Source organism: Aspergillus lucknowensis, assembly GCF_044049455.1.
Source record: "Aspergillus lucknowensis strain CBS 449.75 chromosome Unknown BJX67scaffold_75, whole genome shotgun sequence".
NCBI classification, from domain to species: Eukaryota; Fungi; Ascomycota; class Eurotiomycetes; order Eurotiales; family Aspergillaceae; genus Aspergillus; species Aspergillus lucknowensis.
This window is the reverse complement of record NW_027263619.1, coordinates 93,830-113,924: the sequence shown is the minus strand read 5'-3', so window position 1 is coordinate 113,924 and position 20,095 is coordinate 93,830. Positions and strand designations below refer to the sequence as shown.

At 54.0% G+C, this 20,095-nt stretch overlaps 5 protein-coding genes across 5 annotated transcripts; 3 read left to right on the top strand and 2 right to left on the bottom strand.

Moving 5' to 3' along the window:
- Positions 1-801: 801 nt before the first annotated feature.
- On the top strand, positions 802-4,478 carry BJX67DRAFT_367267 (uncharacterized protein). Its single transcript, XM_071030503.1, has 6 exons — positions 802-1,142; positions 1,207-1,334; positions 1,396-1,766; positions 1,833-2,094; positions 2,154-3,162; positions 3,221-4,478. Exons 1-6 carry the CDS (start codon positions 1,117-1,119, stop codon positions 4,272-4,274), a joined length of 2,850 nt encoding a protein of 949 aa, XP_070881002.1. The 5' UTR covers positions 802-1,116; the 3' UTR covers positions 4,275-4,478.
- Positions 4,479-4,551: 73 nt separating this feature from the next.
- BJX67DRAFT_367263 (coronin) lies at positions 4,552-7,673 on the bottom strand. The gene is made up of 9 exons (XM_071030502.1): positions 7,359-7,673; positions 7,281-7,309; positions 7,163-7,222; positions 6,958-7,100; positions 6,853-6,901; positions 6,692-6,795; positions 6,174-6,635; positions 5,437-6,124; positions 4,552-5,373 (listed from the first exon to the last, which is right to left on the bottom strand). Exons 1-9 carry the CDS (start codon positions 7,390-7,392, stop codon positions 5,128-5,130), a joined length of 1,815 nt encoding a protein of 604 aa, XP_070881001.1. The 5' UTR covers positions 7,393-7,673; the 3' UTR covers positions 4,552-5,127.
- Positions 7,674-7,714: 41 nt separating this feature from the next.
- BJX67DRAFT_367261 (putative kinesin family protein (KlpA)) lies at positions 7,715-11,256 on the top strand. The gene is made up of 6 exons (XM_071030501.1): positions 7,715-8,079; positions 8,139-8,256; positions 8,314-8,634; positions 9,046-9,177; positions 9,227-10,791; positions 10,850-11,256. Exons 1-6 carry the CDS (start codon positions 8,062-8,064, stop codon positions 11,024-11,026), a joined length of 2,331 nt encoding a protein of 776 aa, XP_070881000.1. The 5' UTR covers positions 7,715-8,061; the 3' UTR covers positions 11,027-11,256.
- Positions 11,257-11,587: 331 nt separating this feature from the next.
- On the bottom strand, positions 11,588-14,907 carry BJX67DRAFT_315686 (putative serine/threonine protein kinase). The gene is made up of 4 exons (XM_071027230.1): positions 14,080-14,907; positions 13,907-14,021; positions 13,689-13,855; positions 11,588-13,632 (listed from the first exon to the last, which is right to left on the bottom strand). The coding sequence occupies exons 1-4, from the start codon at positions 14,524-14,526 to the stop codon at positions 11,692-11,694; spliced, it is 2,670 nt and encodes an 889-aa protein (XP_070880999.1). The 5' UTR covers positions 14,527-14,907; the 3' UTR covers positions 11,588-11,691.
- Positions 14,908-15,984: 1,077 nt separating this feature from the next.
- BJX67DRAFT_386035 (putative thiamine pyrophosphate enzyme) lies at positions 15,985-19,901 on the top strand (the record flags this gene model as incomplete). Its single annotated transcript, XM_071033982.1, has 6 exons — positions 15,985-16,196; positions 16,253-17,427; positions 17,506-17,716; positions 17,978-18,020; positions 18,099-18,221; positions 18,291-19,901. 6 exons carry the CDS (start codon positions 15,985-15,987, stop codon positions 19,899-19,901), a joined length of 3,375 nt encoding a protein of 1,124 aa, XP_070880998.1.
- Between the last annotated feature and the right edge of the window lie 194 nt (positions 19,902-20,095).

The window sequence follows — 20,095 nt, the reverse complement described above, 5'->3', positions numbered from 1 at the left end:
TCATCAAATTTTCGTTTTTGGGTCAAATCAAATCATAAAATTCCAACGCTGAACCCTGCTTACTTAAGCTCTCCTTTTGCTCCTTTCTTTCTCTGACTGTTCTCCCAAGCTTCTGTCTTCGAGGACAAGAGGACTTGATCGATGCTCTTTTTGATTTTCTGTCTGCTATCTCTCTTCAAGTTCCATTACTGAATGTCTGCTCTTGTCCGTGAGAAGAATGACTTCCCGCAACTAACCTCGCCACCACAACCAAACTGTCATCCGCGACGGTCACAGCCCTTATTGGCCTTGCAGCGCGTGATCCTGACTCTGACACTTGTTGATGATGCAAAGCAACCTCAAATTCGCGTCTGAATGCCTTCTTTAATCTTGATGATGCTATTTTACTCTATCCCTTATTATCGCCTCTTTTTCCATACCTCTGACGCTGCGTGATGATACAAAGAGCCCCAAGATGCAAAGGAGGACTCCTCTGCCAGGCTGAAACTTTCCCCGTCGTGGGATTGGTATCGCCTGCAGCATGGGACCTATCCGATTGCTCTTCACAGCATCGACATCGATGAGGGTTGAAATAACTTGATCTAATCTGATATCGCGTCTTTGGATCCGTCTTCATCTCGAAACATGCCCTAACATGGATTTCCACTAGACCCAGCGGGGTAAATCTGGCAATTTGACGAGAAGTTTAAATTCCCATTGTCAGTCGAGTGAAATAATACCTTTCTCGATGGCTCTAACTCCCATGTTTTCGTAACGCTAGACTTCACTCTACCATGAATACATTGGCTTTGATTCAAAACATCGTATCTAACAATAATAAAGAAAACATGGTCGTAAATCGTCGCTCAGATCGCCCCCCAAATCTCAGCCCCATGCATCCGGAGCTACGTTCTTCCGCTCCGCCGTCCGCCTCCAAATCGGCTGCTGCCACAGAGAATTGACGGTCATCAAGTCTCTTCTCTGCTGATTCTCGTGAGACCCTCTTGGAGATGGTCTGAAAACGGATTAGAGTCATGTCACCCTCTTTTATCTATTTGGCTTGGATTCTCCTGTCGTAATCGCAACATCCTTTCCTCGACTCAACCTTTTGCTGCCTGGTCGTCCGGTGTTTCCTCGATGGCTGGCGCAGTTCAGCCTTCGGGCTTGATGGACATTGCGAGGTGAGTCAACCCGACAATTCCTGTTTCTTGGAATGCAGCAACTCACCATTTACCCCCGCTTCAGTTCTCTGACTCAAGATGAAATCCCGTTCAAGTTGCGCTGCGCCATCTGCAACAAGCTTGCCGTGAACGCCTTTCGTCTTCCATGCTGCGACCAAGCAATATGTGAGCATTGTAAGTACTTTCCACTGAGTATGGCCACGGTATGTACTTTTGGGTCTAACGGAAACCTTAGGCCAGGCATCGCTTCCGGACACCTGTCCTGTCTGCGCACATACTCCGATTTCGTCCGACCTCTGCAAGCCGAACAAAGCCCTCCGAACCACCCTGAAGGCGTTCCTGCGGACGGAGGAAAAGAAGCGCGAAAAGGAACGGCAGGCTGCAACACCCACGACCCCCGAGGGCGCCCCATATTCGGAGGATACCCCGATAAAACAGGTCCCCCAACAGCCGCTTGCCGTTGAAGGGCAGCCTACGGATGGAATAACACAGCCAGCCTTAAACGAGACCCCATCAGAATCACAACCTTCTGATAAGACAGTTTCTGCACCTGCTGGAGCGGACGGGCCCGATGCAAACCAGGAGGTAACAAATGTGGTATCTCAGGTACGTGGCTTTTCCCCCTCCCTGGCTCTCCTCCGGAGCGTGACACAAGACTGACTGGCTCAACAGGAGGAACCACCCGAGAAGAGCGTTCCTGACGCGAAGGAAACTGGTGATGCAGAGCCAACCGCAGACGTTGGAGGAGAAGGCACCGGGGACGAGCCAACTCAGCAAACCGAGCCGGAAGTTTCTCAGAACGCGGAGCCGACCGCTAACTTCCCCAATCCCATGGGTTTTAATATGAACCAAGGGATGTTTCCTAACATGGCGTGGGGTGCAAATCCGATGGCCCCATTCATGGGTGGGATGATGGGCTTTCCGAATCCTATGGGTATGTTCTTCGGTCCTTTTCTATCGGCGTCGACCATAGACTCATTAAAATCTTTACAGTGATGCCTGGAATGGGCATGGACCCGATGGCCATGAGTCAGGGAATGTTTGGAGGCTTCGGGATGAACATGAATGGCATGAGCAATGGCATGGGAATGAATTTCAACGCTGGCCAGGGGATGTACGGGGGTTGGGACGGCTCACAGAACAATATGTGGAATGGAAGCCAAGATAATTTCAATCCAAATGCATTCGCGAATGGCATGGGCGCGCAATTTGGGGATCCCTCTGGCTTTGGCGGATATAATATGTCTCAACCCAACGGAGTTCCTCCTCAAATGCAGCAACAGCAGTTTCCTAACCAAGAGTTCCAGAATGGCTTCTATGGTCCAGGCAATTACCGGGGCCGCGGCCGGGGATACTACTCCGGCGGCCCTGGTCGCGGCGGCTTCGCTGGCCACATGCAGCCTAATTTGCCCCATAATGCTAACCCAGCAGCCGTTCAAGATAGCCCTTCCGCTAGCATGAACCAGGACGAAGGCGCAACCGACGGAATCGACTCCAGTACCGCGGAAGGAAAGAGCGCAGAGGAACCAGATGCTCTCAATCCGAAAGAACCATCTTCGAATGAGCCTGATGATAAGCCCGATGGCGGTAGTCTCGAGCCCATCCCTGCAGCTAATGGCGTCTCCGACCAAAATGTGAACCAGGAGAACCAGCAACGTCATGGTATACCTACAGTTGATAGTCTTGGCCAGAATTATGGTGCACACGGCGTACCGACTGGCCCGATGGGCGCCACCGGACCAATGAACCAAGGGTTTGGTCGAGGTGCTGGTGGTTACATGCGCGGAGGCTTCGCCGGTGGCCGTGGTGGTGGTTTCGGGGGGCAGCAGTTTATGCCTGGAGCTAACATGCAGCCACGAGGACAGGGCGTCGAAGGTGCGCCAGCTGCACCGAGGGCAATGAGACAGGGCCTCCCTAACACCAGCGTATACCGTCAACGGGCGTTCCAGGTACCCGGACGTGGATCTATCCCCCCGGGGAGAAGCACCGAAGCCTCAGAAACGTAAGTTGGCTTGAATAAGATCCGTCGCTGGATAGCAATCTGACGTATTATCTCGCAGGCCGCACTCTCCCGCTAAGGAAGATCAGATTGCTCAATCGAAATCTCGATCTGTTTCGAGAGCAAGGTCCAGATCGAGATCTCGAAGCAGATCACGTTCTCCCACACAATCACGTTCAAATAGCCGTCGTCGACATCGTCAGCGCTCCACATCCGCCGAAAGAGATGCAGATGACAATGACCGTTCACGGGATCGGGACAGAAAACAGGAGAGGGATCGACGTGCAGCGCAAGACGATGAGCGTCGCACTCGGTCGCCCTCTGTCGAGTCTCATATCTCATCACAAAACAAGAGGAAGGGACGAAGGCGTCGATCGCGTCGGTCCCGCCGTCAGCGCGGTCGGAGTCGCAGTGCGAGTGTTCATCGCAGGGGGGACTCCCGTGAGGATGACCGCCTCTCCTCGATTGCTGAGGAAGCCACCCGCTCTAAATCTCGAAATGGGGACTTTGAGGCATTCGAAACCTCAAGCCACACTCATCGATCGAGTAAGGATCGCTCAAGCCGACGCGCAGAGGATCGAGAAAGAGACAGAGACTCCCGCCGCCGCGACCGTGACCGGGATCGAGATCGAGACCGCAAGCGTGAAAGGGAGAGAGATCACGAGAAAGACCGGGACCGTCATCGAGGCGACAGGGACCGAGAGCGTGATCGAAAGCGGTCTCGGCGAGATCGATCCGAGTCTGCAGTCGACAGTGACTATCACTCCCGCAAGACCAAACGAGGCCGAGGGGATGAGACGCGCGATGCCAGTACTAGCAACAACAAAGGCAGCACTAGAGAAACTAGGGACAAGAGCCCATCCTCGAAACCGCCCGAGCCCGAAAAAGACCCTCACACCCTCGAACGGGAAGCCCGCAACCGCGAGCGCATGCTCAAGGAACAGCAGCGCCGCGAAGCAGTGCAATCTGATCGCGATGGCGGCAAGCCCGGTCGTCGGCGCGACAGCCGTCAGGAACGGGCCGGGCGGCGGCTCAACTACAAATATGACGATGAAAGCGACGATGCGAGAGCCACGAGGGTCGAAAGGGAGCGCGAAGCTAGCCGATGGACGTAGACTCTCTCTCGTATGCGCCCAATGTGTAAAAGTTCGCATATAGAACAGGCGTTTTCCAGGCGCATCCTCCTATGGAGAGAGACGGCCGGAAAGGTGGTAGTTCCCTACCTATGCGGCATGTCTCTCCTGATATGGATGGATGCATGCATGAACATTTAATATCGCCCCATAGCTAGCTCCAAATATGAATGAATGCAAAAGCGATCAAATACAAAGTAGTAACCGAGATGTGTCATTTTCAATTTTTTTTTTTTTTTTTTTTTTTTTTTTTTTTTTCCCCTACTCTTCAGATGATTTCAGTTATATATTTTGCAACGCGTACTCTGCGTCAAAGAGATAGTTAGTCCACCATCCAACCCATCCACCGTCGAACCCCAGACTACTACCGGTCGACATAGAAATATAGAAGAACTAGAGAGATCTAGAGAAAAACAGAATTTCAAATGACACCAGGTATCCACATTTGCTATCAATCATGCCGTGGGCTATGGAAGGGGGGAAGAAGAGATATCGCTCGCATCGCATGGCATCACATTGCATTGCATTTACTTGACAGAAACATAACAATGACGGTGATGGCTATAGACAGTGAGAGAGAGAAACGGGGACTGGGAACGGGGTACGAGGTACGAGGTACGGGGAACGAGAGGCTGGAGGAGGGAACCATTGGAATCGGATCGTTGAACCATCCGTCTTTCTTTCTCTTCCTCTTTCTTCCTTTTTCTTTTGGTCTCCTGTGTAGGACGGAGGAGAATAGCAGACCAATTCCTGATCGGTCGACGGAGAAGAGAAGGGACTAGTTGGATTTATGTAGATTACAGGGTGAGGAAGTAAATGCAGACGAGTGGGAAGGCTAGCCCAGCTTAGCCTTGAGGGATTCGATCTCGGCGGTAAGATTCTGGACCTGCTGCGCTTGGGACGCGATGGTCTTGGTCTGTTCGGCGATGAGATCCTTGATAGCGCCGATCTCGCGCTGCACGGCGTCGGCTGCTACAGATCCTGCTGCGGTGATGCTTGGGACGGGCGCTGAGGGCTGAACTTGCGTCGCTACGCTGGGGTTGCTGGGGGCGGGGGAGCGATCGGCGGTGGTGGGTGAGGCCTTGAACAGGGGGTTAGAATTAGGTGGTATGGGATCACTACCATGAAGGGTTTGGTGGCTTACCGAGGCTGGGGGTGATTGTGTCTTCAGCTTCTCTTCCTTTTGCAGGAACGGGCTAGCTTTGATGGACGGCGAGGTCTCTGCACGGGCGGCCCTCTCCACCGGCTTGGAAGGCTCATCAAAGCTTGACTCTTCAACTGGTTCGGGTTCTTCATCATCCGCGAACTTAGAGGCCATCGCAGCCATTGAAGCGCCCTGCTCTTTCATGGATGGCGCGGGTTTGGCCACGGGCGTTGGCTCAGGTGTAGGCTCAGCGGCCTTCTTCACTGGGGATGCGGGTTTCGCTTCAGGTTCAGCCTTGGGTTCGGCGCCCAAGCTGGAAGAGGGTTTGTCCTGGATACCAGTGACCTCTTTCAAGCCTTCACCTTCGTAGAGGCTGCCCATGGAGATTTTAGGGGGGATGGCTTCCTTGCCGGAAAGCCATTCGGAAGGGCCCATGGCGGGCTTCAGGCCGATTGTGGGTGGGTAGATATCATCCTGGAATGACTCGGCGCGACGGGGGACGATGAAGGAGATGGGCTCGATGTAGGTATCGTTGACGGTCTTGAAGGCGCGGGCGACCTCGTTCTCATGCATATTCACTCCACGCTTAGGCATGAACGCAATACCACGCTGAGGATCCGCGGACTTGTATTCCGACAGATATTCGAACTTGTCGTTCTCCAGCTCAAAGTACCGGATGTTGCCGTCACTGGGACCGTTAGTCATTTCATATCTGAGTAGCGCAAGCGGAGCATTACCCTCTACCAGCCAGGTATAGGCAGCTGGTCCCATCGTCCCAGAACGGCATGCACACACCGGAGATTGAATCCAAGGGTTTGAAGCCGTCAATTGGTAGTTGAGGGGAGCGGATATCCCAAAGAGCCAGTTGTCGGTCGCTCATCTTCGAGAACCCGGTAGTCGCAATTCGATCGCGCTCGCCTAGCCATACAGCACGACTGTTTTTCGCCCCAGCGTGTCCCGGGACCTCGTGAGCGGGGCGTTCCTGGCGCACATCCCATATGCGCAGCTTCTTGTCGCGGGAGGTTGTGACGAGTAGGGAGCCGTTTGCGCTCCAGGACAGCGATTGCGCAATGTCGCCCAAATTTAGAGTAAGCTTGGGCGCACCGGCCTCAATATCCCAGATCTTCACAGTGAAATCTCCGGATGCCGTCGCAAGGATGTTCTCGGCAGCAGGGTTGAAGAGCACGTGCCCTACCTTTCTGCGGAGGCATTAGATCGCGTTGGTCGCAAACAGGCTCGATGTACCGTCACTTACTTCGGGTGGCCACTGAGCTTACCAACAGGCGCAACGTCTTCGATATCATCGGCATCTACGTCGGGGGTCACAGTGAATCCTTCGGGAACCCGCCATAGGCAGATCTACAGCATGTTTAGTCCTGGGTGCGAAACTTTTGCGGTGGCCGGAGGCTATCATACCCTGCCATCATCCGAGCCTGATGCAATCAGTTCATCGTTAAACGGGTTCCTGTCAATGTCAGCTCACTGTAACCGGTGCGACGGGACGGTGGTAGTTTCGCTTACCAGTCTGTATCCAGAACGACCGCAGTATGGCCCCGAAACAAGGGTATCCTCTCAGGCAATTTGCCCCGCTCCTCAAGCGGAATCACGGCAAAAGCACCACCACCACCAGCTTCCCAGTTTACGGAGAGATAACGAGGATTGACCTGAGGGTCCGTTAGGCGGCTCGGGGGCGGCGCGCGGTTTAGAAGCGGTCACGATCACGAACCTTGACGAGGTTGGTATCCCAGGCATTTCGAGAGATGCGGAGGTTATCATAACATTGCTCCTATGTAATTGTAAGCCGACTCGGGGTTCAGGGAGATGCACGGGGGGTAGTGTCGTACCTTTCGTGTGGACCGTCCGAAGACGTGGCCTGCTACCTTGTCAGACTGCGGGCAGGAGAGGGGGAGGGACAGGCTCACGGTACTTGGATGAACGCACGAAACGGCCAGACATAATGCTGGAGCAGAGGGAACCCAAGAAGAAGGCCCAGAAGGCAAGCAATTCAAAGGAGGAAACGATCGAGGGTATGGGGGGAGAGAGAGGAACCCAGAGGGCTGCTCGAGATTAGAATAGCGACGTTGTTAATTACACTGGGGCGAAGCTGGGGCGCTTGGGTGGAGGACAGTCTCCACTGAAACACGCGAAACAACAGTGTTTTCCTGCACCAATAGAGAAAGAGAGGGGTCGCAATGATGACCCAAGAAGGGTCAACCTCAAACAATGAAGATTGTTTGGTCTATCAAGTCGTGTTTCGAGTCTCTCGAGTCTATATCCAGCACGAAATGCTGTGACCAGGTTACCGCTAGTCCCAGACCGGCATAGCGCATCCCCGCCGGAGCATTGATGAGTCAGCCGACTTTGTTTACCGCCTGCCGTCACTCCGGAAACGAGAAAGTCATCACCAACAATCAATCAAAGCGTCTTGAAGATCCAGATCCAATCCTTTGTGACGCCCGACTGGTAGTGCAGCTCTGCTGCTGACATGGTGCAGCCTGTCCTCGCCTCCCACTGATTTGTTTCTCATCGTCTTTGCATGCTTCTGCCTCCCAATCGATTCGCATCTCGCATATTTGCGTTTGTTTGGCTGGTGAGGAAGTTGCAGTGCTTCCCATTGTGGCCACCATGGAGAACGGAAGTCCGGTACTGGCCGCCATTTCACGCCTATACAAGTGCACCCCTCTTCTAACGACTGTAAACAGACGAAATTACAGGGAACCCGCATCCCGGGGCTCAGAGAAATGAACTCGTCCGGGACAAACTCTCGGTCGAAGCTCCTCCAACCGGGCACGATCGCCAATAAACCCACCGCGGTACCCCGTAGGTGGTCCAAAAGCAATTGAAAAATATATGGAAATGTTCTAACGAGTGAAGAAGAACCCTCTCGTCCAAGGAGCACTACAGAATCTGCGAGGACCGGCCCAGGCTTACCATCTGCATCACGGTCCGTCAATGGCACTGCAAAGGCCCATGGCCGCGCCAATTCCTATGCTACATCTACTTTGGCCCGGTCAGCCTCGTCCGCTTCACGGCCCCGGGCGGGGTTTTCCTCATCGTCAACGATTGGACCCGGACAGCGCCCCAATTCTTCTCTAGGTACCTCCCGGAAGCCGAACGGATACTCGATACCCCGACCTGCAACGTCATTAGATACCCACGAGGAGGAAATTGGCCATAGAGTGTTAGGAAAACGTAAGGGTATGCTCGCTTCTCGCTTTCTACTCTCCCCGTCTTCCCCTTCCCGCGTGGTTTCGGTGTGGAGGACACATTTCGGCCCTCACAAGGAGAGACACATGAATCAGTCGTCCCCGTCCCCTCTCCCGAAACACCCATTGGAACCGAATGGTGGTGAAATACCACTGTGTCCCGAAATAAACCCTTTGTTTTTGGACCCTTTACCAAACAAGATGACGAGCCCTAACGTGTTGCATGAACGTGACAGAAAACCTGTTCCCGCATCTTCAAAGATTCCCCTCCCCCAAACCCCTAATACCCCTATGTCAACCCCTCAAGGCTATGACAAGCATCCGTTAAGAAAGAAACGGCCTCCACCTTCCCCGGGATTCCTCACCAAAGACACAACGATCAAAGCTTTTAACTATTCTACAGGTGGCGAATGGGATCAAGATACCCGGGAACAGAGTATGGAAAATTTCTTCAATCGGCTAGCTTCGACCATGACGCAGGCTGGACAGCAGAGCTCTGGTCTCAAAGAGGCGGTCGAAGTTTACAAGTTGAGAGGTAAGTAGCCCGCCGACCTGATGAGCAGCAGTGCTAACATGTAATGCAGTTAGTGAATTGGAAGAGTCGAAGAAGGAACTGACGGAACGGAACTTATCCCTTCGCGTGGAACTCGAGTCTATCAAATCCCGTGTGAGCGCAGTCGAGGATACCTTCAGACACGCTCAGCGCGAACATGAAATCGCAATGGACGAGATGGTCTCTCATCAGCGTGCGGAGGTGGAGGCCGTCAGACATGAGGGTCAAAAGGTGATAGAAGCACTTAAAATGCAGCATGAAAACGAGATCCGTGATTTGAGACGGCGATTTGAACACGAATTAGACGATGAGAAATCTGCACGACTACGGGAGCTCAACCAGCTTCACTCACAGACTGCGCTCGACGCTCAACTATCTCAGATTGAACTTGACAAGAAGGTGAAGGAATTGGCAGCCACTCAGGACGATCTTCAAGGACTGCGAGCTGAACTTGAACGGGAACGAAAGAACAATCAGAACCTCCGACAAAACCTTGATACTGCTGGCTCTAATAGTGTGACCCTGGAGTCTACCATAAGCGCGCTCAAGGCGCGAATCGAGTTTTTAGAGTCCGGAAGAGAGGAACAGTCTCAGGCCTTCGAGAGGTTGAATCAGCAGATGATGGATGCTGTAGCGGAGACGAATGTGGCCAAGGAGAAGTTGAGAAAAGAGGAAACATTAAGGCGCAAGCTACACAACCAAGTGCAGGAGCTCAAAGGCAATATCCGCGTCTTTTGTCGTGTCCGTCCAACTTTAGGAGCTGAGGAGGTCTCGGATGCGACTCAGTTCTCGTACCCAGACGAGTCCGAAGACTGTAGGGAAATCAACATCCTCGGCCCGGAGGAAAAGAGCAGTCTTGGAGCTGTGACAAGAAAGAACCACAACTTCTCATTTGACCATGTTTTCGGGCCGTCAGCGCAGAACAGTGACGTCTTTGATGAAATCAGCCAATTGGTGCAGAGTGCCCTTGACGGGTACAATGTTTGCATCTTCTGCTATGGGCAGACTGGAAGTGGCAAGACACATACAATGTCTTCCTTAGATGGTATGATACCCAGGGCAGTTCACCAGATCTACGAAACGGCAACAAGCTTGGAAGAGAAGGGTTGGAGGTACACGATGGAAGGTAACTTTGTGGAAGTGTACAATGAGAACTTGAACGACCTCTTAGGTAGAGCTGAGGAGCTGGACAAGAAGAAACTCGAAATTCGACACGACATGCAGCGAGGCAAAACCATCATTACGGATGTGACCACTGTGCAGCTGGACTCCCCGGAGATGGTCGAATCCATTCTCAAAAGAGCCGCGGCGAATCGCTCAGTTGCAGCTACCAAGGCAAACGAGCGTTCTTCCCGATCCCATTCGGTCTTTATCCTCAAACTGATTGGCGAGAATTACATTACGGGCGAGCGCAGTGAGGGAACTTTGAATCTGGTGGACCTGGCTGGAAGCGAAAGACTGAGCCACAGCGGTGCGACTGGAGAGCGGCTTCGAGAGACGCAGAACATCAACCGTAGCTTGAGCTGTCTGGGAGATGTAATTGCGGCTCTCGGCCAGGGCAAGGACGGGGGCCACATCCCCTATCGGAACAGCAAGGTTTGTCGCCGCCCAAACATTACCGGGACGACCGCAAGAGCCAACTAACAGATCGCAGCTGACCTACCTTCTTCAATTTTCGCTGGGAGGAAATTCGAAGACGCTCATGTTCGTGATGGTGAGCCCACTTCAGGCACACCTGTCAGAGACCTTGACTAGCCTCAAGTTCGCAACAAAGGTGCACAACACCCACATTGGAACAGCAAAGCGACAGACCCGGGTTCGTGATGTCTAACTTCTCCCCAATTCTTGTATTTGGCCGTTATGACCCTGGCCTTGACGAAACTTGGTGTCGGCGTCTATTCCCCTTTCCTTTCTTTTGGAGATATTAGCGAGCGCCTTAGGCTTGCTCGGCCCGCTACGTGCCTGCCTGATTGTATGGTTTGCTGGAACTTCGGATTTAGCATAATGATAGTTAGCTAGTTAAACCTGTAGCCAGTCAATGAAATGAATACCCTACCAGCACTCCTCTTTTGCGGATTATAGCGTCTCGCTTGCAGTGGCCAGCCGCTTTGGGGGGCTTTAGGATACCTAACTCTCACTATCTCAGTGGACGGCGCTCATTACTACTACGCCTCGTCGCGCGGGCGTCTTTACTCTGGTTTGGAATATTTGATTAATACGGGCGATGATGTGTGGATTGATATAAGTTGCCATAACTCGCAGTACGAGCCCGCGTTCCGTCGGCCTTAGGGAAATATCTCGAGCTATCCTCGTTGAATCATAACGCCGGTTGATTTCGAGTTTCATATCAGCCGAAAGAGGTGTGTATTGGTATGTATAATCGTTGGTCACTAGCTTTAGTATAGTAATGTAGTATGCCATGTATTTTGTTCGAGAAGGGAGCAGGAAGATAGATGTAGATATAGCTGCAGATGTAGGTCCAGGGGTTTGGTCTGGTCATTCCGATTTCTCAGCCGGCGGTGACCCATCACTTCTCGCCGCGGGCGTAATCTTCGTCCTCGAGAGCGCCTCCCCCGTTGCCGAGAGCGCATCCAGAAAGTCACCTAGTAACCGATCTAATTCCGCCGTCACGGCTGCCTCCCCGGCGCCGTCTGTTAACACGTCGAGTCGCGGGGGGATAAGATCCGGGAATCGGATCGGCATCTGCGCGGGGTCTACCTGGTCTGAGGCTGGGGCTTGGGGATTGTATCGCGCTGTGTGTAGGGGTTCGGGGATGGGGGATTCGTCGGTATCCGTCGTGAAGTGGTGGTGAGGGGGGATTTCTTTTGACGGGATAGCGGTGGGGAAGGGTTCTGTGTAGGGGTCCGAGACTGGGATGGGACCCGGGACGGGGTCGGGATCTGAGGCGTCGACTTCGACGTTGTTTTGCCAGCTTGGTGCGGTGTCTTCTTCGTCGGGGCCTGGGCCGCCAAGCATAGAGGCTTGGTTGTAGTCGTAACCAACTGATGTTAATAACTCGGGGTAGTCGTGGTCGACGAATTGTTGTTGAGGAGGGACGCCGTCTGGAGGTGTTCGGGGGCGGTCGAAACGGAATGGGTCATAGTCTGTATCGGAGCTGGTTGACATGCTGGATTGGGCGGATGCCGACGTCGAAGGTCGCGAGTCTGCAGCTTCAGCGAGAGTGGGCATCGTATCGCTCGCCTTTATTGTATCATGACGGCTGCTGGTCGCTGCGGGGCTATCCTGGGTCGAGCTTTTATCGTCCTCATCGTCCGTCGACGCGGTCATGACCGGGAACGTCCATTCCATCGTGGCACGCTTCTCAGCTTGGTCAAGCGCGATTGACTGCGTACTTCGAGGACGCTCAGACTCGGCTTCGGATTCAGCTTCAGCTTCTGAGTCGGTCTCCGGCCCTGCGTCCGACTCTTCGGTTGTGGATTGCATGAAGGACGGAAATTTCCAGTCCATCGTAGGTGGACGAGGCCCAGTCCGAGGCTGGTAAGTTTGGTCATCGGAGTCGGCATCACTGCTCAACTCGCTGCTCGAGGACCGTGATCTGCCTTCATTGGAGCCGCGGTGTTGACGGCCGCTGCACCTGTTAGCCCGAATGGTATCTGCATCTGCAAGCTGAAAGGGCTGGGTCGTTGTAGCACCAGCGGCATAGTGGGATGAGTCGAACGAGCCAATATCGATGTCGATGAATGTCGAGGTCACTGAGGAACGATCGGTTTCGGTTCGAAGTGGTAGGTCAGAGACAGGCGGTTTCTGAATCGGCACAAAGTCGTTCTTCGTCTCATACTTGTAGCTGGGCTTCCCTTCGTCGAAGAGACCTTCCATAGCCGCAGCACCTCGACGAACCCGTTCATCGAAATTAGCTTTGTCTTGCTCCGTGAGCTCCGCCTCTAGTTGCTCCTCGGTTGGTTCTTGGGAAGTCTTGGCTCCGATATTGTTAATCTCTTGCTCTAATTCGGCTAATGAGGCGGCCAACTGATCAAGATCAATAACAGAGAATCGCCTTTCAAAGTCATCAGTGGTGCTAAAGTTCCAGTCATCGTCCACATCCGAATCAACGCCTGGCAGCTCTGCCGCCGCTGCACCGCCAGGGTGAAAGAGCGACACTCGCTGGCCGCCACGTTGCGACCACTGGTAGTATATGCGGATCAACTCGCTCAGGGATGATATCGGGTATTTTTCCTCGGACTCTGCGATATATGGGTGCAACAAGATGTCCGCCATTGTGGGCCGAGTGGCGGGATCAGAGTTTAGTGAGAAGGCGACTAGGTCTCTGAGGCCTTCGCTGTATTTGTCGCTATCCGCGAGTTTCGGTGTCGTTCTATTTAACTGCCTGCCAATTTGCATTCTCTCTCGTAGGTTCGCATTCGGTGGGTTTCCCATGGCGAACTCATACAGCGTACACCCGTAGGCCCAGACATCGATCTGAGTTGTCAGTATCAGAGGTCAGTAGATAGGAGAAATTGTGGGAAATGACGTACCTCGCTGCTATATCTGTGTGCTTGGTTCCCTGAGAACATTTCCGGAGGCATCCAGTGGGGTGTACCGATCCACGTCGACCGCTTGTCCATGTGGGACTGAAGGATCCCAGCAACACCGAAATCACAAATTTGCAATCTGCCTTCTTCATGGATAAGAACATTGGCAGCTGGAGTTGGGATTAGCAATTGCAACCTGGGGGAGGAAATATCGACTGTACCTTTGATATCACGATGAATGATGCCCGCATCATGTATAGCGCGCAATCCAGCAGCCAGTTCGCGGGCGACTGGAATAAGGAATTTCTCGTCGAGCCTGTCACCGGTTGCGCGCATCTAGAATCCCAAGCATTAGACGGGGGTATTCCCGCAGGCAAGAAAGAATAAAACGTACCAGTGTTCTAACACTGCCACCAGGGCAGTACTCACACACCAACCACAGCTGCGAATGGATCGAAACAGCCTCGATCAGCTCGTTGATATTCTTGGCGCCTGAATCCTTGACCTGCTTCATGACCTTGGTCTCGTGGATGAAATCCTTAATCGACTCATCCTTGAAATCCCGGCCCGACTTGTAGTCCAAAGAGTCAATATCAAGAACCTTGATGGCAACGACTTCCCGAGACGGGAGCTGGTGGCCCTTGTACACCCGGCCGTAGGCTCCTTTCCCGATTAGCTCTTCGAATTCGTACGGCGGGGTCTCGGTCTTTGCTCTCCGACACATCTCGCGGACGGCAGCGCCTTGCTCGCGCGCGAGTCTGATGGCTTCTGCTTTGTGCTTTGTGACGGCAGCCATGGCGGACGAGGGGTCCAGGAAATGGGAGGCTCGAGGCGGATCCATGGTGAAGGTTGTGTGGATGGTGCTTACTGCCTCTAATTTCCGGGATATAGGGGACGCTTTGCACAGTGTGTCTGGTACTTCCACGCAAGAGCTTCTCGATGGCCGCTGAAGCGATCACAAGGCTTGACGAGCGAACCTTTTTTTTTCTCCGCTCTGCACGTATAGTAGTGGCGGGAGAACGATGTCCGAGTGGTTCGTATTGCTGCAGGATGTGGTTAGAGGAATCAGGTTGTATGGAAACAAGCCTCTAGAGCTGGCTATGCTACTGCGAGATGCGTTACTGCCAGTTCAAAGGTGATATCCTCGAAATTCCTCCCAAGCTGTCAGCTGTGACCCTTCAGAGGCGTCGACCGAGAAGACCAGTCTTGCTGCCGTTGGTCAGTCAGTAAATCGAGGTCACCCCTTGAAGACCATACAGTGGGGAACTAGCACTTCTGAGAGAGACGGTAGGGAAACCTGCAAAACAGTTCAGCCAGGCATTCATTCACGAAATTGGGAGGTGAATTCTCACCGGCAACCGGGGAATCAAATGACTGGTCAAGTTGTTCCCTAAAGCTTGTCTGAGGGTAATTCTGAGCTTCTCGCTCGGTTCTGAACTTTCAGAAGGGGGATAGTTCTCGACAACCGGCTCAGAATGCGTACTATACCACAGTCAGCCATCGCAGCCGATAGAAATTGAAACAACGGCCAGCCCATCGAAGCCCCTTCCTTCTCCAGAAGGCATTGCAGATGCCATCTTGGCCGTTCAAGAGGCAGAGATGCACAACAAGCGAATAGAAAGAGAAGCGCCGGGAGACAAAGGAAGAGAGCAACAGGGTGAACTGGAAGCAAACGGGAGAAAGGAAGAACTTTACCGTCGATCCCTCGCGGCGCAAGAGCCTCAGTCTCGTGAGATGTCTTGGTACAAGCTTTCTTGAGGTCTCTCAGAATCACGCCGCACGCTAGGAATGTCAATCGAAAACCGAGGGTCGGAACCTCGCTTTAAATTCAGCCAGGAGATTCTGATGCCGACGGGGTATGCATCGGAAAGTTCATTGATGCATTATTCCCTGCTGAGCAATCTCAATAGTGCAGTACGAAGGGAGGCTGAATGGTTGCTCCATCCCGAGCTGTTGGGCTTGTGAAGGTCTGGGCACTGCCAAGACTCCACCACACTTGGCTAGCGCGAGGCGAAACAACTGGCTTGAGATATCGAAGTGGATGGGAATTGAGAACCCAGGCTGGGAGGGGGAATCATGAGGAGCACAAGGCTTATCAGTTCTATATAAGTAATTCTTACGGCTGTCTCTTTTGGGTCTGCTGTCCTCGTAAAGGCAATTGCGCTCAGCCTCCGGGTCCAGTTCGATGCACCACAAGTATAGTTTTGCACGTGATTCTCTCCTCACCCAGCACTGTGCAGTCACCTTCCACACCTCCTCGACTCTCTTCATCCACGGCGCAGGATGGCTTGCGTTTGCTATGGCTGCAGCAACCCGCTTCCAGGCTCTGTCTGCAGGTTGTGGCTTTCAAATCCGCGCTCTTCACTCCCGTAGTCTGGCAGGACGCCCGTTTTCTTCGAGCTCCTTGCGATTCACCACCGCCCAGAGCCCGCCGACACCTCGGGCGAATGACGAGGTTGCTCGTTTGGCCGCCAGTCGGCGCCGTCCTTTGACCCTTGCTGACCTTCTGAAGTGAGGAAAGGCCGCGGAGCGTCGTTGGAACCGCCATTGCTAATAGGAAGCTTCAGGCACGGTCGCCCTCCATTGTCGAAAGATGCGCTCCTTGCCTCAGCCAACTTCACCCTCTCTCTCCTCCCCGCGCGCTTAGCCTCCCGGATTGAAGCCCTCCGGAACCTCCCGTTTATAGTCGTCGCCAATCCGCACGTCTCGAAGATCTACGGGAATTATGCACATTCACTGTCGACTCTTCTCCCATGGCAGAAGCGCCAGGTCACAACGCTAGAGGAAGAAAACCAATTCGCCGACGTGTTAGCCGATCTGGTTCATACACATGCCAATACAATCCCGATTCTTGCACGCGGTTTTCTCGAATGCCGGAGATACATCGATCCGGCGGATGTGACACGATTCCTAGATACCCACTTGCGGGCGCGAATTGGAACACGGTTAATAGCGGAGCAACATCTGGCCCTCCATTTCGCCTCGCAACCCGTTGGTGGAGGGTCAAATGAGGCCCAGGCATCACGAAAGCATGCCCCACCTTCAAATTACATCGGAGTGATAGATACCGCTTTGCAACCAGCGCGCATTGTTAGGACATGTGAGGAGTTCGTTGGGGAAATCTGCGAGCTAAAATACGGCGTGCGACCGCGGCTAGAAATCGACGGGGAGCCAGATGCCACCTTTGCATATGTTCCTGTGCATGTCGAGTACATCCTCACGGAACTCTTGAAGAATGCGTTCAGAGCCGTGATTGAAAGCGGCAACGAGCGGGAGCCCATTGAGGTGACCATCGCGGCTGCGCCGGATGTGCCTAGCAGCTATTCACATGACTCTCTGGCCAGGCCATCAGGCGCGCACGGCGCTCAGTCCGACTCCGATGTTGGGTTCTACGTAGACACTGTGGTTGGTACTGCGGACGCGAATGAGTCGATCAAGCTCTCGACGCCATCATCACAGAGCATTACGATTCGGATACGAGATCGAGGCGGTGGGATATCGCCTGAAATCTTGCCGCACATCTGGTCATACAGCTTCACCACATTTTCCGATTTGAACACGGGAGAAGCCAGTGGGATAGATGCGCTGAACACAATTTCATCCACTAGCGGCCAGCTGAGTAGCATTGCTGGACTGGGATACGGCCTTCCGCTGAGCAGAGCGTACGCCGAGTACTTTGGGGGGAGTATTGCCGTGCAGAGTCTCTGGGGCTGGGGGACAGACGTGTATCTAACTCTGCAAGGTGTGGGGAAGATTGCATAGCCCTGTATCTTGAATCTAGAGACCACACTCCGTGCAATCTACCTTACAATAGTTATAGAACGGCGTTTGACATTGTCAGCTCCGATATCGCGGAATTTATCCTCGGAGATCGCCCTGAACAACCCACCAAAGGCCCAGTGTGGGGGGTCAAAAGGGAACTGGGGAACAACCCCGCAGCGGAATTTCTACGAGCGCCTCTCGGATATTGAGAGTTTCGCCCAGGCCATCGTCCCAAACTTCGGTTCTGCGTCTCTCGTCGGCTCGGAGAAGTGGCCGAAAGATGGACAGCTGCTAAGGATACTTTAAGTGGCGGCTCGCCCATCGTCCCCGTCGTCGCTATACTTCCCTGAACAGATATATCTATACACACACCCCCGTCACCCCGTAGTGCGCTGTGAATATTGGACCCCCCGATTTGAACCCCGCGACGTTTGAGCCGCCTTAGAAGCCCAATATACGGCAATAGTAACGCAATGTATGCGAATATCGTCTACTGCCTGTGGTGGAAGATACTCACTCACGGAACTTAGGGTCTACACGGCTTCGTTTGCCTTCTTCGAGGCGCTATGGGAGGTGCGTTCTGCGTTCCCGATGTACTATTTATTCGCAACTAAAATACTGCGAGTGATATTTGTTAACTGTAGCGTACAGGCCGGTGTCACGCATTGCTTCGTCAACCTCGGCTCCGACCACCCCTCCATCCTCGAGGCCATGGTAAAGGGCCAGAAGGAGAAGCCGGATGAGTTCCCCAAGATCATCACCTGTCCGAATGAGGTGCGTCCATTTGGCTTGAGAAAGGCTATTCGTTCCGATGTCTATTCTAACTGCGTGTCCTAATCGCAGATGGTCGCAATGTCGATGGCCGACGGCTACGCACGGCTAACGGGCAAGCCGCAATGCGTGATTGTGCACGTCGACGTCGGCACACAGGGGCTCGGCGCAGCCGTGCACAACGCCTCGTGCGGGCGTGCCCCAGTCCTAATCTTCGCGGGGCTCTCGCCGTTCACGGCGGAGGGGGAGATGCGGGGCTCGCGCACGGAGTACATCCACTGGATCCAGGACGTGCCGGACCAGAAGCAGATCGTCGCGCAGTACTGCCGGTACGCGGCGGACATTCGCTCGGGGAAGAACGTCAAGCAGATGGTTCATCGGGCGTTGCAGTTCGCGACGAGTGACCCCAAGGGTCCTGTTTACCTTGTTGGGGCGCGCGAGGTCATGGAGGAGGAGATTGAGCCGTATACTGTTAGTCCGTATGCGTGGAAGGGGGTGGCCCCCTCGGCGCTTCCGGCGGAGGGGGTGGAGCTCATTGCGACTGAGCTTGCGGCAGCTCGGGAGCCCTTGGTGATTGTTGGATACTCTGGGCGAGATGCGCGGGGGGTTAAAGAGTTAGTGAGGCTGGCGGATACTTTCCAGGGTGTCCGTGTCCTGGATACGGGGGGGTCTGATATGTGCTTTCCAGGAGACCATCCGGCATCGCTGGGAATGCGGTACGGGTTACATGACGCTATCGAAACGGCCGACTTTATCCTCGTGGCTGATTGCGATGTGCCGTGGATTCCGACACGGTGCAAGCCCTCGGACTCGGCCAAGATTATCCACGTTGACGTCGATCCGCTCAAGCAGCAGATGCCCGTCTTCTACCTGTCTTCCATGGCGACCTTCCGAGCCGAGTCTGCCACCGCGTTCAAACAGATCAACGAGTACGTTGCGTCAAACGAGAGGCTAAAGCAGGTAGTCGGTTCAGAAGAGAACACAGCCCGGGGGAAACGGCGAGAGGAAGAATTTCGTCGAGCGCGGCAATCCGTAGCGGACCTCGCAGTTGTACCAGCGGGGGGTGACAATGCCGCCCTGAACGCCTCCTACCTCATGGGCGAGGTTCGAAAAGGCTGCCCCGCTGATACATTATGGGCGATTGAAGCCGTTACCCTCACCCCGATCGTCTCTGACCAGATCGCCGCTACGATCCCCAACTCCTGGATCAACTGCGGCGGGGGAGGACTCGGCTGGTCCGGCGGCGGCGCACTGGGGATCAAGCTCGCAACAGATTTTGAGCACAGAGGATCGAACAAGGGGAAGTTTGTCTGTCAAGTCGTCGGAGACGGTACATTCCTCTTCTCCGTCCCAGGCTCGGTATACTGGATCGCGCGAAGATACAACATCCCCATCCTGACGATTGTGCTCAATAACAAAGGCTGGAATGCCCCCCGGAAGAGCATGCTCTTGGTGCATCCGAATGGAGACGGATCACGCGCCACCAATGAAGACCTCAACATTTCCTTCGCGCCGACCCCAGACTACCCCGGGATTGCGAAGGCAGCTTCGGGAGGACACATCTGGGCAGGTCGTGCGGCCACAGTTGCTGAACTGGCGAAGCTGCTGCCTGAGGCTGTTCAGAGCGTGCTGAGCGGGATGGCGGCCGTCTTGGAGGCACAACTCGATGGGACGGAGAAGTAGGGAGGTCACGACTTGCTCGCAATAACATCACGAGGGATGGTGCAACCATTCGTCGAGTCCGAGTGGTGATAAAGACTCCGATGCCGGCAGTAGCCTTATCTATGCGCAGCGGGGTCGTTGGCGATCGGAATTCGTAATACCGCACTGTATTGACTGGCGACCATTGCTGCTGCAACAAGCCTTGCTTTCGGGGA

Coding starts and splice junctions, on each gene's coding strand:
- BJX67DRAFT_367267 (XM_071030503.1), top strand. CDS start 1,117: ATGGCTGGCGCAGTTCAGCCTTCGGG. Junction 1,335..1,395: donor CCAAGCAATATGTGAGCATT/GTAAGTACTTTC, acceptor CGGAAACCTTAG/GCCAGGCATCGCTTCCGGAC. Junction 1,767..1,832: donor TAACAAATGTGGTATCTCAG/GTACGTGGCTTT, acceptor CTGGCTCAACAG/GAGGAACCACCCGAGAAGAG.
- BJX67DRAFT_367263 (XM_071030502.1), bottom strand. CDS start 7,392: ATGTCTGGCCGTTTCGTGCGTTCATCCAAGTACC. Junction 7,223..7,280: donor TCGGACGGTCCACACGAAAG/GTACGACACTAC, acceptor ACAATTACATAG/GAGCAATGTTATGATAACCT. Junction 7,101..7,162: donor GGGATACCAACCTCGTCAAG/GTTCGTGATCGT, acceptor ACGGACCCTCAG/GTCAATCCTCGTTATCTCTC.
- BJX67DRAFT_367261 (XM_071030501.1), top strand. Junction 9,178..9,226: donor CGAAGTTTACAAGTTGAGAG/GTAAGTAGCCCG, acceptor CATGTAATGCAG/TTAGTGAATTGGAAGAGTCG. Junction 10,792..10,849: donor TCCCCTATCGGAACAGCAAG/GTTTGTCGCCGC, acceptor AACAGATCGCAG/CTGACCTACCTTCTTCAATT.
- BJX67DRAFT_315686 (XM_071027230.1), bottom strand. CDS start 14,526: ATGGATCCGCCTCGAGCCTCCCATTTCCTGGACCCCTCGTCCGCCATG. Junction 14,022..14,079: donor GTGGCAGTGTTAGAACACTG/GTACGTTTTATT, acceptor TTGGGATTCTAG/ATGCGCGCAACCGGTGACAG. Junction 13,856..13,906: donor CATTCATCGTGATATCAAAG/GTACAGTCGATA, acceptor TCCCAACTCCAG/CTGCCAATGTTCTTATCCAT.